Source organism: Cetorhinus maximus, chromosome 18 (genome assembly GCF_964194155.1).
Source record: "Cetorhinus maximus chromosome 18, sCetMax3.hap1.1, whole genome shotgun sequence".
Taxonomy (NCBI): Eukaryota; Metazoa; Chordata; class Chondrichthyes; order Lamniformes; family Cetorhinidae; genus Cetorhinus; species Cetorhinus maximus.
This window is the reverse complement of record NC_135896.1, coordinates 71,986,060-72,002,198: the sequence shown is the minus strand read 5'-3', so window position 1 is coordinate 72,002,198 and position 16,139 is coordinate 71,986,060. Positions and strand designations below refer to the sequence as shown.

Here is a 16,139-nt window from a genome sequence, read left to right as displayed (position 1 = left end):
CATTATCTCTCTAACCACCTCCCTCAACACTCTGGGATGAAGCTCATCTGGTCAAGGGGATTTATCAACCTTCAATCTAATTAACTTTTCAAGTACTACCTCTTTGCTAATTCTAATCTCTTTTAGTTCCTCAGTTTCATAAGTCCCTTTTCGCCTAGAATTTCTGAGAGATTTTCTGTATCTTCTTTCATAAAGACAGACACAAAGTAATTGTTTAGTTTCTCTGCCATTTCTCTGTTCTGTTCTCCACTATACATTCTCCTGTTCCCACCCATAATGGGCCCACATTTGTCCTAGCTAATCTTGCTTTTCACATACCTAAAGAAGCTTTTACAGCCCATCTTTATGTTCTTCGCTAGTTTCCACTCATATTCTCATTCACTTTCTTAATCAGTTTCTTGAACCTCTTTTGCTGGGTTCTAAATTGCTCCCAATCCTCAGGCTTACCACCTTTTCTGGCATCCTTAAAAGCCACTTCCTTTGATCTAATACAATCTTTAACTTCTTTTGTTAACCATGGTTGATATACCTTTCCCTTTGGGTGTTCGTGCCCTAGAGGTATGTAAATCTGTTGTAGACCATGTAGTATTTCTTTAAGTACTAGCCATTGCCTGTCTACTGTCAAATCTTTTAGTGTACTTTCACAGTCCACTCTAGCCAATTTGCCCCTCATACCTTCATAATTTCTTTTCTTCAGATTTAAGACCCTAGTTTCAGAATGAATCATATTGTATTCAAACTTAATGCAAAATTCTCTGCTTTCTGCCTGTTAACAAGTTCTCAATCCATATTAGTATATTTCCCCCAATCAATGTGCTCTAATTTTATTTACAATGTGGGACCTCATCAAAAGCCTTCTGAAAATCCAAATACACCGAATCCACTGGTCACTGTTATGGTCACTATTTCCCAAAGGCTCCTTTACAGCTAGATTATTAATTAGCTCTTTCTCATTACACAACACTAAATCCAAAATAGTCTGATCCCTAGTTGGTTCCTCAACGTACTGCTGCAGAAGTCCATCTCGTACATATTCCAGGAATTCGTCCTCCACAGCATTAGTGCCGATTTGGTTAACCCAGTCTGTGTGAATTGAAGTTGGCCATTATTACTAAGTTACCCACATTATATGCATCTCTAATTTCCTGATTTATACCGTGCCCGATGCTACCACTATAGTTTGATGACCCATAAACAACTCCCACCAATCTTTGCTGTTTCTTAGCTCCATCCAAACTGATTCTACATGTTGGTCCTTTGAGTTAAGATCCTTTCTTACTAATGTACTGATATAAATGCATATGTAAGATCCTGAGAGAACTTGACAAGGTGGATGCTATAAGGATGTTTCCCCTTGTGGGAGAAACTAGAACTAGGGGACACAGTTTAAAAATAAGGGGGGTCTCATTTAAGACAGAGATAAGAAATTTTTCCTCTCAGAGGGTTGTGAATCTTTGGAACTATCTTCCTCAGAAAGCGGTGAAGGCAGGGTCAATAAATATTTTTAAGGAAGAAGTAGATAGATCCTTGACTAACAAGGGAATCAAAGGTTATCAGGGGTAGGCAGAATGTGAAGTTGAGGCCACAATCAGATCACCCATGTTCTTATTGAATGGCAGAGCAGGCTCAAAAGGCCGAATGACTTGCTCCTGCTCCTAATTCGTATGTTTGTATGTAGGTGCGTTCAGGAAAGTTTTCTCGATCAGTATGTTTCTGATCCAATGATGGAGAGGCATTGCTGGATCTGCTTCTGGGGAATGAGGTCGGTTAAGTGTCAATAGTAGAACATTTAGGGAACAATGGTCATCATAAAGTTTAGTTTTAGCTATGGAAACAGACAAGGGGCAACCTAGAGTGAAAATACTTAATTGGAGGAGGCCTTAGTGGGTTCAGAATGGATATGACCAGAGTAAATCGGAATGAAAGATTGCCAGGCAAAACTGCAATGGAACAATGGGCTGCCTTTAAACAGGAGATTGTTCAGGTACAGTCAAAGTACATTCCCATGGCAACCAATGCCAGAGCTCTCTGGATGACGAAAGACATAGAGAGTAAGATGAAACAGAAAAATATCAGCTTAATAATAGTGAGTGGGTAGTAGGAGGTGGAGTGGGTCCTTTTAGGGACAAAAAAGGTGATATATGCTTAGAGGTTCAGGGCAAGGCTAGAATACTGAATAAATTCTTTATATTGGTTATCAATGTTTTCTATGGAAGAGGAATCTGCCAAAATATTGGTAGAAGCGGAAATGGTAGAGGTAATGGATGGGGTGAAAATTGAGAGGCTGACGATGCTTTGAGTGGATTTGTTGCCTTGTCTGGATGGCTTGCATCCCAGGTTTCTAAAGGGGTGGAAATAGCAGGACGCCTGCCAGGCCAGATGAGAAGGATGCCTAGCATGTGTGGGTGGTGAGTGGTGCCATGGATGGGATGAGGACACAACCTGCAGGGCAGATGAAGGTGTGTGTGAGAGGGTGATGTACCTTGAACTGGCAGTGAGTGAGATCCCTATGGACGTGTGATGGGTTTGTGAGTGTGTGAGTTGAGAGTGATGAGAAGAGTGACTTTCCCTGGCAGAACGGAGGAGATCATTCATCCTCTTTCAGCATCGAGTGGCTGTCCTCTTTTGCAAGGTGTTGACGCTGACCAGCACTGCTGCCTCCCATGCTGGATTGGTAACCTTGCTTGCTGGTCTTCGCCCAGAACGAGGGTAGAGGACTTCGCGATGGGCCTCCACTGCATCCAGGGAGGGAGGTGCTCGAGGGAGGCTTTGCTAAATTTGGGGGCAGCCCTTTGGCAGCCTTGACTTTCCAGCAGCTTACAATCCCTTAAGAGAATACTACCTCTGTGCATGGGTGCCTTTTAAGTATGGTGCTCGGATTACTGAAAGCCTGAGGTGAAGGCAGGGCGGGTGAATCAGAGGCCGCCCACCAACAGTCCGACATGAAATCCATGCCTCTGCATTTTTGGAACAAAGTGTCGCATGATATGGTGGAAAAAGCCGCCATTGCTATTGGCGGGTCAAGCGCTGCTTTCCCTGCCTGATATTGGACTTTGCCAATTTCTGGGGCAATTCTGCCCAAAGATTTATTGGCATTTTCTCAGTAGAATATTTGACGATGGTTGTTCTACAAATGAGTTAAATACTGTTTGCTGATGATTGCACAGTGCTCAGCTCCACTCATAACTCCTCAGGTAATGAAGCATTCCATGCCTACTTGCAGCAAAGAATGGACAGCATTCAGGCAAGGACTGATAAGTGGCAAGCAACATGTACACCACACGATGTCAGGGAATGATCATCTCCTAAAAGAGTGAGTCTTACCTTCTGCCATTGATTTTCAACAGCATTAACTTTGCTGCATTCCCAACCATCAATATCCTGAAGTTACCATTGACCAGACATTAACTGGACCAGCCAAATAAATATTGTGTTTACAAGAGCAAGTTAGAAGCTGGGTGTTCTATGGCAAGTATCTCACCTCCTCACTTCCCAAAATCTGCCCAATGCACAAGTCCAAGGCGTGATGGATGAGTTGCTAGGATGAGTGCCGCTCCAACAACACTCAGGAGTATTGATGTCATCAAGGGCAAAGCAGCCACTGGATTGGCCCTCCATCAACATTCTTTTAACATTCACTGTCTCCACCAAAAGTCCATTGTGTCTGCAATGTGTACCATTTACAAGATGCACTGCATCAACTTACCCAAGGTTCTCCGGCAGCATTTACCAAACTCACGACTTCTACCATCTAAAAGGACAAGGGCAGCAGGTGCTTGAGAACACCACCATCCAGGTTTAGACACACAGTGCCATTTCTTTGTCTTCACTGAGCCAAATCCTAAAACTATTTACCTAGCAAATCTCCAGTACTAATTAAACCCGTAGAAATGAGACTCCAACTTTTAATGTTAACTCTCCATGCCAAAGAGGTTGACTGGCAGTAATTAACACTTATGAGGCCATTAAAATATGACTTGCAATGGACAAGCCCTAACATTCTGGTCAAAGTTTAGTTTGTATCTATGCAAGTACGGGAACTCCACACCACTCAACGCATTTGAATGGGAAGCCAATGAGTTGGGTCATGAACAGCAATGTTTGGATTTCCGTTTAAGAGATCATTTTGATCTCTCTCGAAGTTGCTGTGGGTTTTGCACATATGTAGCGGTGACCACTATTAACCTCAGCGTTAATTTCTGTTAACTTTCTTCTGTCATTTTGAGAAGGAATGTAATCCTCCCTTCTGATGAAGTGGTTTTGAGTTTTAGGAATCAGATTCTGATCAATCTTCTGTGGTCCAAAGTGTTGACCAACAAATTATTTCTCTGGAGATTTTGAGATTTTTTCCCCCCTATTGGTGTTGAGAACTGCTTTACTGTCTTCCTTTTGTGAACTCCCCTCATTCCAACCCCAGCTAATTGCTCAGATGCCATGATGCATTTCCCATTGCCACTCTGCCTCTTTGTTTTTGTTTTACAGGAAGAAATGAAGGAGCAATGGAGAAATTTCGAAGTGGTCAGGTTATTAACAAAGCGTTCATGTGCTGATACTCCACACCAGATAGGGCTTGATGATGAGGGGTGAGAGAAGGTTTGTGTGGAACACAAGCACCAACATTGACCAGTTGGTCTGAATGGCCTGTTTGTGCTGTATTATTTATAAACTGAAGATATGTATAATAACAGCATTTAAGACACTAAATATTTGACGTGAGATAAATGAAGCAGAAAGTTTAATCATATTGTTGTGAAATGTTTTAAAATTGTTTAGAACCTTTTTTTGGACACAACTTATGGAAGTGAGGTAGTGATTGGCACTTTTTGGCATGGCAGGTGAAGGGTTACCGTGGTCACATTCTCTTGTGGCAGGTGAAGAGAACCATGCATGATGGTGCATGGGTTGACAAGGGAGGTTTGCGGCATGGTAGGAGGTCACAGACACTTAGACACAGCTAGTAGCCAGAACCACAGCTCTCAAGCCATTGATGGGTAAGATATCTCTAATGGCAGCTTCACAGACAAGTTATTATTGAGGCACAATCACTGCCTTGTGTCTTCTCCCTTATTCATATCTCCTCACCCTTTATTCCCTCCCCGTTTTCATTTTTCTCTCCCTCCATCTGAGCAAAATCAATTTCCCAGGACTCAGCTAAAAAATTGGCTAGTTACTTTTAAAAATGCTATTATATAGAATTAGATAGAACGTGCAGCACAGAAAGAGTCCATTTGGTCCAACTGGTTTATCCCAGTGTTAATGATCCACACGAGCTTCCTCTCACCAATCTTCATCAAACCGTACAAGCAGATCCTTCTACTCCTTACTCCCCCAAGAGTTAATCCTGCTGCTCCTTAACTGCATTCTTTTACTGTAAAAATTTCCTAACTTAGCCAATCCCTCCCCTGCCGTATCTAGTTCCTCTCACATAATATTCCATTCCCCCATCCACCTTACTTACCCCCTACCTCAATCTTCCATATCCCACACTCCAGTCCCTTTCCCCTCAGTCCAGTCCCTCCTCATCCTTATCCCTATTCCACCCTGAACTAAGACTAGTTTCCAGCATTAAGATATGTGTTTTTTGTTAAGTGCTATACATAGACAAAGAAAGTGCTTGGAAATGTGAAAAGATGGATGTACTAGAATAGGGACAGGCCCAGAAGGACATGACAGGAGTGCTTTATCGCAGAACATAGCCTAAGGTCCAAAATTGCCAAGATCCAACCTACAGGAAGATACAGGTGATTAGGGAGTAACCTAAAACAGATGGGAAGTTGCCAATAATAGCAGGGAATGGAAGAGCAGAATGGCTGCTGCAAACAAGTGGAGATAGTGTAATGGTGGGTAAGAATGAGTGGGGCAGAATTGGTAACAGGGAAGGAATGGTGGTCCAGAATGGTTGGAGGGAGAATAACAGTGGTTCAGAGTGCGTGGTAGAGGAGTAATGATGACTTAGAATGTATGACGGGCAAGTAATGGGCCAAAATGGGTGGAGAGTATAATGGATGAGAATGGGTGCCAGGCAAATGACAGTGGAAGTGGCAGAAACAGGGGCAGGACGTGCACATTTATTAAAAATAAATTATGATTTAAAGAAAAATATTATCCCGAATACTTGCAAGGTCGAATCAGCAGCATCTACATTGAAAACAGGAAGGTCTTGAAGAAAAGAAGTCTGGCAGGCTGTGAATAAATGTTCCATGCTGCAATATTTTAAAACTATAATGTTATTCATCCTGATGTGATGCGACACATAGGAGGATGGAGTAGTTGTGAATACACTAATTTTTATTGAAACTTCAATAAAATGAAGCAAGATGATAGTCGTGCAGCGTAGAAAGTGCTTTGGGAGCATGATACATTTATTGAATCTGTAACATTCCGAATCGGAAATGTAAAGTATGAATGCTCAAAACTGGAAGCCACATTAAGGAGAAACAATATCAGCCAAGCTTCTGTTCTTGATCATTTTATAATGACTGCCCACGTGAATATTTCAGCAGGGAAGGACAGGAACAGCTTGGTTGTGACACCTCAATGTTTAACAGCCCCTCAGTTCAGACAGGAAGAACACTGGTGGGCTTGTCAGCGCCTGCGGAATGTCCCGCCCAATGAGTCAACTTTTTCAGGAGCAAGTAAAAAATACAAAGGTCAGAAAAGACATGGTTTTGTCGTAGAGCTATTTATATTGGATTATTCTAAGCTTATGGTTAGAAGTGAGCAAAGCTTCACTGCTAATCCAGATGTCCCTGTGCGATGGAAGATTTAAACCTATGGTGACCTTGGTAAATAGCCAACTGATTCATCGCCTTAATTTACATAGGGCTTGGCTGCTCCGCAGTATGAGGCTTCCTTCCCTAATTGCAATCTCGTCATTCCTGCTGTAAAGGGTATACATGGATATCAGGAAGCTTTAGGTACCCCGAGGACTGTAATTTATAGCCAGGCAATGCCTTTAAGGCAGAACGGGGGAGGGCGATGGGAAAGAAAATCTAAAGAAGGAAAAATAAGGCAGCAAATCCCCCATCCCAAAGCTGCAGAGTCCCGAGGTATGGAAGCTATACAGGGCCCAGGGCGGCGGACCCGACATGAGCTACAGCGATTGCAACCGTGCAAAATTGAGGATTACAGAAGCAGCGTCGAGCCTAGCACTCCAGACCCAAAACCGAACACAGAATGTCCGGCACAAAGGCCACATCTCTGCACCTAACAGAGTTTCGCGCTCTGACACCAGCAGGGTCCATCACTCCAGAGCCAAAGATCTGGAATGGCCAGAGAACCAAGCGCCATTGAATCGGAAAAGAACCAAGTGTTCCTGCACCAGGAAATGGTCCCGAGCCTCGTGCACCAAACTCATCACAGAGCCCGCGCTCCAAAAAAAATCAACATAGCACCCAGTACTTGGGAGCCAGCGAAGTGCAAGCGATTACAACTGCTCAAAACTGAGGACCCAGCGCTCTGGAAGCAGCAAAGCCCAGCACCGAGCACAGCGCGTGGAACAGGTACTGACTGAATCTAACTCTGGACCCAGCGGAGAATCCAGCAGCTTCAGACTGGAACGAGCCCAGCTGTCTGGACCCAACAACCAGTCCAGCCCTCCCGAAGCAGCACCATCAGCACATGGTTTTGCTAATCAGATGGAGGGTGGACGGGCCGTTCTATTGGACAGCTACAGCCCCGCCTCCCTGTCCGGTAATGTGCACCGATTGGCTGATGTGGCATTCTAAGAACGTTCAGTCGGAGACTGTTACATTGTAGCAAAATGGCGACTGTCATTCAGAATCCTCTTAAATCGTGAGTAGGCGAATAGTGTAGAGAGCGAGCGGCGGAATAGGAAGGCAATAGAGTGATAGCAGAATGGAAGCAGAAGGGCGGCCCTTGGCTTCCAACCTGCTCTGCGGTTTTTGCTGTGGATGTGTTATTGCAGGTTTTATCGTGAGCTTGCGGTGGGTTGTTGTGGCTCCTGGGGGAAGCTGTCAGCCTGCGGGCGGAGAGTGCATTTTTCCGTGCTGACGTTTAGCTCTGGGGGTGGTCCGAGGCGAGCGCCGAGCTATTGCTCTGTAATGGGAAGGAACTGCTACCTATTTTACCTCTTGTACAGGTTCGGAACCGCTAGCTTCAATACTATTGCAGAGACTCAGCTGGTGGTGGGGCAAGGAGAGCGGATAGAGGCAGATGGGAAGGGAGGGGGCGGAGCTAGGGGAGGTGGGCGGGGCGGAGCTAGGGGAGGTGGGCGGGGCGGGGCTGGGGGTGAGGGTTGGGGACATGCGGAGGGGGCGGGGGCGTGGCCAGTGGGGATGGGAAGGGAAGGGGCGGAGATGAGAAGGGGCGGGGCCAGGGAAGGGGAAGGTGGGAATAGGGAGGGGGTCATGGGGGATAGGGCTGAGGATAGATGGCAGGAAGAGGATTGAGGACTTGGGTGTTGGGGCTGGGGGAGATGGGAGGGTGGGAAGGGGGAGATGGGAGGGTGGGAAGGGGGAGATGGGAGGGTGGGAAGGGGGAGATGGAAAAGGGACAGGGGTACAGGGAAGGGGAGGGGCATGAGGGAGGAGAGGGAGAAGTGGGCAAGGGCGTGGGGGAGATTGGAAGGGTGAACGGGGCGTGGGGGAGATGGGAAGGAGGCGAGGGTGTGCGGGGGGGGAGATAGAAACATGGGGTGGGCAGTGTGGGTGCTGGTGCTGGGTGAGATGGGACGGCATTGGGGGTGTGGGGTAGATGGGGTGGGGGGCACATGGGAGATGGGAAGGGGAGAGGAGAGGAAAGGGGTGGGGCTGGGGAGGGGGTGTGGGGGAGATGGGAAGGGGAGAGGAGAGGGGTGGGGCTGGGGAGGGGGTGTGGGGGAGATGGGAAGGGGAGAGGAGAGGGGTGGGGAAGGGGAGAGGAGAGGGGTGGGGAAGGGGAGAGGAGAGGGGTGGGGAAGGGGAGAGGAGAGGGGTGGGGAAGGGGAGAGGAGAGGGGTGGGGAAGGGGAGAGGAGAGGGGTGGGGAAGGGGAGAGGAGAGGGGTGGGGAAGGGGAGAGGAGAGGGGTGGGGAAGGGGAGAGGAGAGGGGTGGGGAAGGGGAGAGGAGAGGGGTGGGGAAGGGGAGAGGAGAGGGGTGGGGAAGGGGAGAGGAGAGGGGTGGGGAAGGGGAGAGGAGAGGGGTGGGGAAGGGGAGAGGAGAGGGGTGGGGAAGGGGAGAGGAGAGGGGTGGGGCTGGGGAAGGGGAGAGGAGAGGGGTGGGGAAGGGGAGAGGAGAGGGGTGGGGCTGGGGAAGGGGAGAGGAGAGGGGTGGGGAAGGGGAGAGGAGAGGGGTGGGGAAGGGGAGAGGAGAGGGGTGGGGAAGGGGAGAGGAGAGGGGTGGGGCTGGGGAAGGGGAGAGGAGAGGGGTGGGGAAGGGGAGAGGAGAGGGGTGGGGCTGGGGAGGGGGTGTGGGGGAGATGGGAAGGGGAGAGGAGAGGGGTGGGGAAGGGGAGAGGAGAGGGGTGGGGCTGGGGAGAGGAGAGGGGTGGGGCTGGGGAGGGGGTGTGGGGGAGATGGGAAGGGGAGAGGAGAGGGGTGGGGAAGGGGAGAGGAGAGGGGTGGGGCTGGGGAGGGGGTGTGGGGGAGATGGGAAGGGGAGAGGAGAGGGGTGGGGCTGGGGAGGGGGTGTGGGGGAGATGGGAAGGGGACGAGCAGGTGCAGGAGGAGATGGGAAAAGTGGGGTGGGCGGGGTGGGCAGCGTGGGTGCTGGTGCTGGGTGCGATGGAAAAACGGTTGGGACACGGGAGATGGGAAGGGGGCAGGGCACCGGGGAGGGGGGAAGGGACGGGGGCAGGGCACCAGGGAGATGGGAGGTGGCGCGGGGGAGAGGGAGAGAGAAAGCGGGGGTGGGGGAGATGGGGAGGAAGCGGGGGCGCTGGTGAGATGGGCGGGGGCGCAGATGATAGGGGGAAGAAGCGGGGGCGCTGGTGAGATGGGCGGGGCGCAGATGATAGGGGGAGGAAGCGGGGGGATATGGGGCGCGGGGGGGGATGGGAGAGGGTGGGGGTGTGGGGGAGATGGGCAGGACCGAGGGGACAAGGGTGTGGGTGAGATGGGAGGGGGCATGGGGGAAAGGAGAAGGGTGCGGGGGAGTTGGGGGGAGGGGGCATGGGGGAGATGGGACTGGCCAGGGGAGATGGGAAGGGGACGGATTTCTGGGGGGGCTAGAAGGGGGCAGGGGCACTGGTGAGATGGGATTGAGGTGGGGGTTCAGGTGAGATGTAAAGAGGAAGGCAGTTGGGGGGTGCGTGGGAGTGATGGTAACGGGGGGAGCATTAGGGCCATGGCTGGTGGAGATGGAAGGGTAAGTGGGTGTAGGGGAGAGGGGAGGGGGCCGTGAGGGAGATGTGCAGGAGGGGAGGGGTAGGGGTGCATGGGCAGCCAGGATGGGGGTGATGGAAAGCTGGGGAGGGGCCCTGGGCTGTGGGAGATGGGAAGTTGGAGAGGCGGCGTGAGGGCCCAGGGCCGGGGGAGATGGGAAGGTGGAGAGGCGGCGTGAGGGCCCAGGGCCGGGGGAGATGGGAAGGTGGAGAGGCGGCGTGAGGGCCCAGGGCCGGGGGAGATGGGAAGGTGGAGAGGCGGCGTGAGGGCCCAGGGCTGGGGGAGATGGGAAGGTGGAGAGGCGGCGTGAGGGCCCAGGGCCGGGGGAGATGGGAAGCGGGGGGCATGAGGGCCCAGGGCCGGGGGAGATGGGAAGGTGGGTTTGGGCCGGGGAGGTGGGGTATGGCCAGGGGTATTGGGAATCAGTCAGGGGCTGGGTAGGCTGTCATGCTGTTTACTGTTCACTTCTGGAAGTGAATTTATTGTCTTTTCCTTGTCGTTATCTACACACATGTGAAAACCTTGTTCTTATTTTGATGTAGAACTGTTTGCTCATGTGAGGTGGGATCTCCTAGGTAATGTATCAGCCTTTGCAACACACAGTGGCTGCACCACTTCCCCCATTGTTAAACTTGACATGTACTTTTTGAAAATGACTTTGAATGTGCTTCTGTCAAATTATCTTGTGAACCAACAATCATGTTGTGCATCTCTTCATTCACTATCTGCATAAGGTCAATGTCATCTTTACATATACAGCTCTATATCCAAGGGTGCCAAAGTTGCCTTTCAGATGGGATTTCCGCTCGGTTTTTCTTGCCATTAGATTTAGTTAAGGGAGCATCGCATTAAAATGTTGTATATACTGTTTCCTGTTAAAGGTTGAATGAAGAGGCACCTGAGCAGGGTTTCATTATTACTGTTCCTTCTTCAAAGTACTCTATGGTGATCATTAATTTCTGTAGGGAGCAGTCAGTCATTGTTTAACCACACACGATTGAATGCTGTAGTTTATTCTTGGATGTAATTGTCTTTTTTTATTGCTGGTGGAATATTCTAATGAATATTGGCAATCATGCGCAATACACCAGTGAGCCCTGAGGTGTCTAATATTCATGTTTCACTATTATTTATTCCTTGTTTATTGCTCTGTGCTTTAATAATACAGTTTGTTTCCCAGACACCCATTTCATCCCCTTTTCAGACTCTTCACAACCTCACTTCCCTGAGCTGACCATATATCTGTACCATCACTAAGGCTGCCTATTTCCACTTCCATAACATTGCCAATTTCTGCGGTTGCCTTAGCTTATCTGCTGCTGGAACTCTCATCTAGGTATTTGTTATCTCCAGGCTGAACCTGACCAAAGCTCTTTTGACCAAGCTCATTTGCTCCGTAAACTCGAGGTTATCCAAAACACTGATATTCATCACATGAACATCCCCATCCCTGAGTTTGCTGACTTACATTGGCTCCAGTTAATCAATGCCTTGATTTTAAACTTCTTTTCCCTGTGTTCAAATTCCTCCATGGCCTTTCCCCTCCCTACCTCTGTAATTTGCTCCAACCCTACAATCTTCTTGGATACCTTCAATTCTGGCATCTTGCACATCCTATTTTCTAGCCCTCTATAATTGTCTTAAGCTCTGGAATTCCCCCCTAATCTTTTCTGTCTTTTTACCTCTCTCTAATCATTTAAGATGCTCCTTAAAACTGGCTTCTTTGTACTGTCCTAAAATCTCCATGTGGCTGGGTATCAATTATTTTTGTTTGATTTGCGCTCCTGTGAAGTACCTTGGGATGTTTTACTATGCCAAAGGCACTGTATAAATTCAAGTTATTGAATGCAGCAGTGTCAATCTTCTATAATGTTGATTCATCATTTTGAACATGTCCCTTAATTCAACAATGGCATCTACTCAGTTTCTGCCATGGGTGTTCATGTGAAAGGAGGCCAATTTTTGACCTGTGGGTCTTTGGGCACATGAGGCAGGACATCCCATGTGACAGTGGGGTCCGGAGTGCAAAGTTTTCTTCCTTTGCTTTCCTTCTCTGCTGTTGCTCTACCTCACTATTGAGTCAGAACTTGAAGCATGATGCATCTTGATGGACAAGTTGTCATCATGAGCGATTGGTAGTAAGCTCCTGCCAGTAATTAAGATCAATGCTGATGCGCGTCAAGGTGGGAGAGGGTGGAGTGTCAAACAGGAAACCCAATGCCGCGGTTTCCCACATGCTGCAGAGCTTCGGCATGCGTCTTTTGGCCTTGGCAGATTACCTGCCAAGCAGTGAATTTGATATTGATAGGTTTAGCTTCCACCCAGGTAGGATGCACTTCAGAGCTGTAGTGGGTGTATTCACTACCCTGGCAACGGTGGAGGGAGGTCTTCCGGATCCTGTGAGAGGGTCTGATCTGTGCCACCCATGGGTCTTTGTACCAGGCAGGGGGAGGGATCTGATGGAGTGGAAGTTGAGGCGGTTGGAGGAAGTACCCCAACTCCTGGCTTGCAGTCAATTCTGCAAAGGCACTCAGCTTCTCTCCCATGCTATCCTCGCCTCCCTTGAGTTGCATGGTTTCCCATACCCCTGAATTCCAGCCACCCGGTGTGAAACCTGCAAGCCATGTTAAACCAGAGGCTGCCAGCCATGTTATAATATCTAAATGGGAAACCTGCCTCTTGGGAGTGGTTTGGCTGCCTGCTCCATCCCCTGTCCTGTCTCCATTAGACTAGGAAGGAAGCGGTTTGGAGCTGGGATTTGGATTTTTAAAAATTTTAACATCTAGCCTGACTCCAACCCACCCATTTTTGCTAAATCCAGTCAATACAGCTACATTGCTGGCCAGTTGCTGGCAAATGTTTTGTTTACTATAATGTATCTTGTGTAATACAATTCCACTGAGTTTTCATTTTACAAGGCAACATTATTTTCATGTCTCAGAATAATTATACCATGTCATGCTTGGGCAGATAAGGTTTTGTAAACTATTTTGTTGGGCCAGCTGCTTGCTTTTGTTGGGTCTGCCTTTTTCACCAATAGTTCATGGGAAATTAGTTTATTGAGGTGTGTAATTTTAGCTTCACTGTCTAGCAATGTCAACCACTCCTGAAAACTGTTGTCCAGATTCTATTTGAATCTGTAAGTTAAAGCTTAGGGCATCATATTTCAGTGTGGTGAAATTCTTCAAGCTGTACCTATTAAAATCTTTCCAAAAAATACACTTGAGATAATGAAGGGCCAGAATTTGCTGGAAAGTATGGTGAGTTTAATGGCACATCCCATTATTATATTATTTCTTATGTTCTTATTGCCTAAATCATTCAGCAATTTGTCAGTCCTTCAGAACCGGGAGCTCACCCTCAACCTCCCTGAGAATTCCAAAAAAATTGCTGCATTTGCACTTCAATTACACACACAGCAGAAATTTAGGGCTGGTACTTAACAGCATATGAACCCCTTTAATGACTAGATTTATCTTTCTGCAATCCTAATCAAGCACTCAGGGCCCAGAGAGAGAACAGTTGAAATTATGGATAGTAAATTGTTGCTAGAGATTTTTAAAATTTACGGTTTAATTTTTAATCTTTTTCTTTGTCACTCTTTTTCGCTTTCTTAATCCAATCTTCCCTCTCTCTTTCATTTTTCTTTCTGTAACTAGCACAATATGACGGGTTGAATGGCCTCCTATTTTGTAACCATTCTATGATTCCATGAATTTGACTCTAATTCACCCTCTTTCCTTCCTCATTATTCCTTCTATCTCATTGGGTACGGAGATAGACTGTTAGTCCCATTGTTTATTAAGATCCCAGATGGCCCATTGACCCTGTTATCAGCTTTTACTTCTAGCAGTTTACAGTGCACAATTTGAGCTGTAGGGTGCAGGAAAATGTCTGCCGAATCAGGCACACAGGAGATGCCCCAGCCCACAACAATGACAGCTTGTATTTATGTAGCACTTTAACATAAAATGTCCCAAGATGCCCAAATTTGCTTCACAGGAGCGTTACAAAACAAGATATGAACTAAGCCAAATGAGGAAATATTCACAAAATCACACTGAAAGCCTGGTCAAAGAGCCTGGTTTTAAGGAGCATCTTAAAGGAGAAAAGCAAGATGCAGAGCTGTAGGTAGGGCATGCAGAACTTATGACCTTGGTAGCTGAAGGCGTGGCCACCAGTGGTGCAGTGATTAAAAGCAAAGATGCTCAACAAGCCAGAACTATAGGAAAGCAGATAACTTGGAGAGTTTTAGGGCTGGAGGAGGTTACCAAGAAAGTGCTGCTGGGGGGGTGGGAGGGACAGGTGGAGGAAGAAAGAAAGGAAGGAAGGCAGGGAGGTGTAGGTGGTGTTGGTGGGCAAGGCCATGGAGGGATTGGAAAACAAGGATGAAAATTTTAAAATTGAGGCTTTCCTTGGCCAGGAACCAATGTAGGTCATTAAGTGAGGATGATGGGTGAATGAAACTTAGTGCAAGTTAGGTGGTGAGCTGCAGAGTTTTGTCTGCTATTTACATAGTGAAGTTCACAGTGTGTGGACTGTGGAGGCCGGCCGCGATTTCAGTGGAATAGTCAAATCTAGAGGTAAGAAAGGCATTAATGAATGTTTCAGCGGTAGATGAGTTGACACAGTGGCAATGTTAGGCGATGCTACTAAAATGAAAATAGGTGGTTTTAGTGATGGCATTCTAAGGAACATATCTTTTTATTTCTGTTGGACTATGGATTAAGATTACAATGGCTGCAGGTTGAAAGGCAGGTTCACTGGAACAGGATGAGAGATATATGCAATGTTGCAGTCCTGGAACAGTGTGCCATGAAAGACAGGATGGTGCCAGAAAGGAGTTGTGGACCAGTCAAGCCTGACAACAGCATTTTAATTGGCTCCTGACCAGGTGACCGGGTTTTTGTGTGAGAGCAGTGCTGCTGAATAGCTTCTAGCCTGAAATAAAAAGGACCTAAAACCCTTCCTGTGTGTGGAAGATTCCAGTAATTCCACAGTAATAGCTAGCTGGCTTTTTCTTCTCATATCTCCATAACCTGCTCTCTCTCTCTCTCTCTCAAAACCCCTGTCAAGAGGCAAAAGAGGAAAATCACTGTTAGAGACATTGAAAGGCATGTGCTCAACCTGAACTAAATACTGAAAGTGCTGGAAGACCGCCTCGTGTCATCAACAAGAACTGAAAGGAATTTGGAAGACATCGATCAAAATCAACCCATCGAATCCTATACTTCAGAATTGGTGCTATTGAACTGTTTTATTCCACCCTTAAAATCCATGTTTTTGATGTGTATTATGTGTCTTGTATGTGCATGTAGGGGTAGAGTTTAGGTTATAGAGTTAGGAATTTGCAGTTCACATTTCTTTCTTTTGCCACAGTTTGTTCAATAAACACTTATTTACTTATTAAGTTTACAAACCTGGTGCTCGTATTCTGTTAACTTAAATTGAACAGTTAGGTAGAATTGGGGCAATATGATGGTTTGATCAAACTTTTTCACATTTGTCGTGGCTCGGGGAGATGTTAAGGCTTGATATTACAGTGCACTATCCCTGGAGGGTTGTGACAGCATGAACATGTGGCTGAAAGCTCCTCAGATTCTGGGTCAGTCTCTTGAGCGTTGCAAAAAGGTTTAATTCTTCATAAGTTATTTGATGTGTGTTGCCAACATATTTTGATTTTTATTTGAAATCTGCCTTTTTCATGAAGTAATTTGTGAATAGATTTTCCATTTATAATCGAGGGGAAGAAAGTGTAGCCATGTTTTAATGCTTTATGTAAAATAAATCAGTGAGATGCATTTCTAATGAACTGTAT

The 16,139-nt window shown here is 47.2% G+C and overlaps 1 protein-coding gene across 4 annotated transcripts in view; it reads left to right on the top strand.

The window, feature by feature from the left end:
- The first annotated feature begins 7,715 nt into the window (after positions 1-7,715).
- Positions 7,716-16,139, top strand: part of dpf3 (double PHD fingers 3) — a 126,980-nt gene continuing 118,556 nt past the window's right edge. For all 4 annotated transcript variants that reach the window (XR_013579501.1, XR_013579500.1, XM_078562895.1 and 1 more), the window contains exon 1: positions 7,716-7,794. Coding sequence is in view for 2 of the 4 variants with exons in the window: in XM_078562895.1 (XP_078419021.1) it covers positions 7,763-7,794 (32 nt within the window). In the remaining 2 variants the exon portion in view is untranslated. The remainder of the gene's footprint in view (positions 7,795-16,139) is intronic.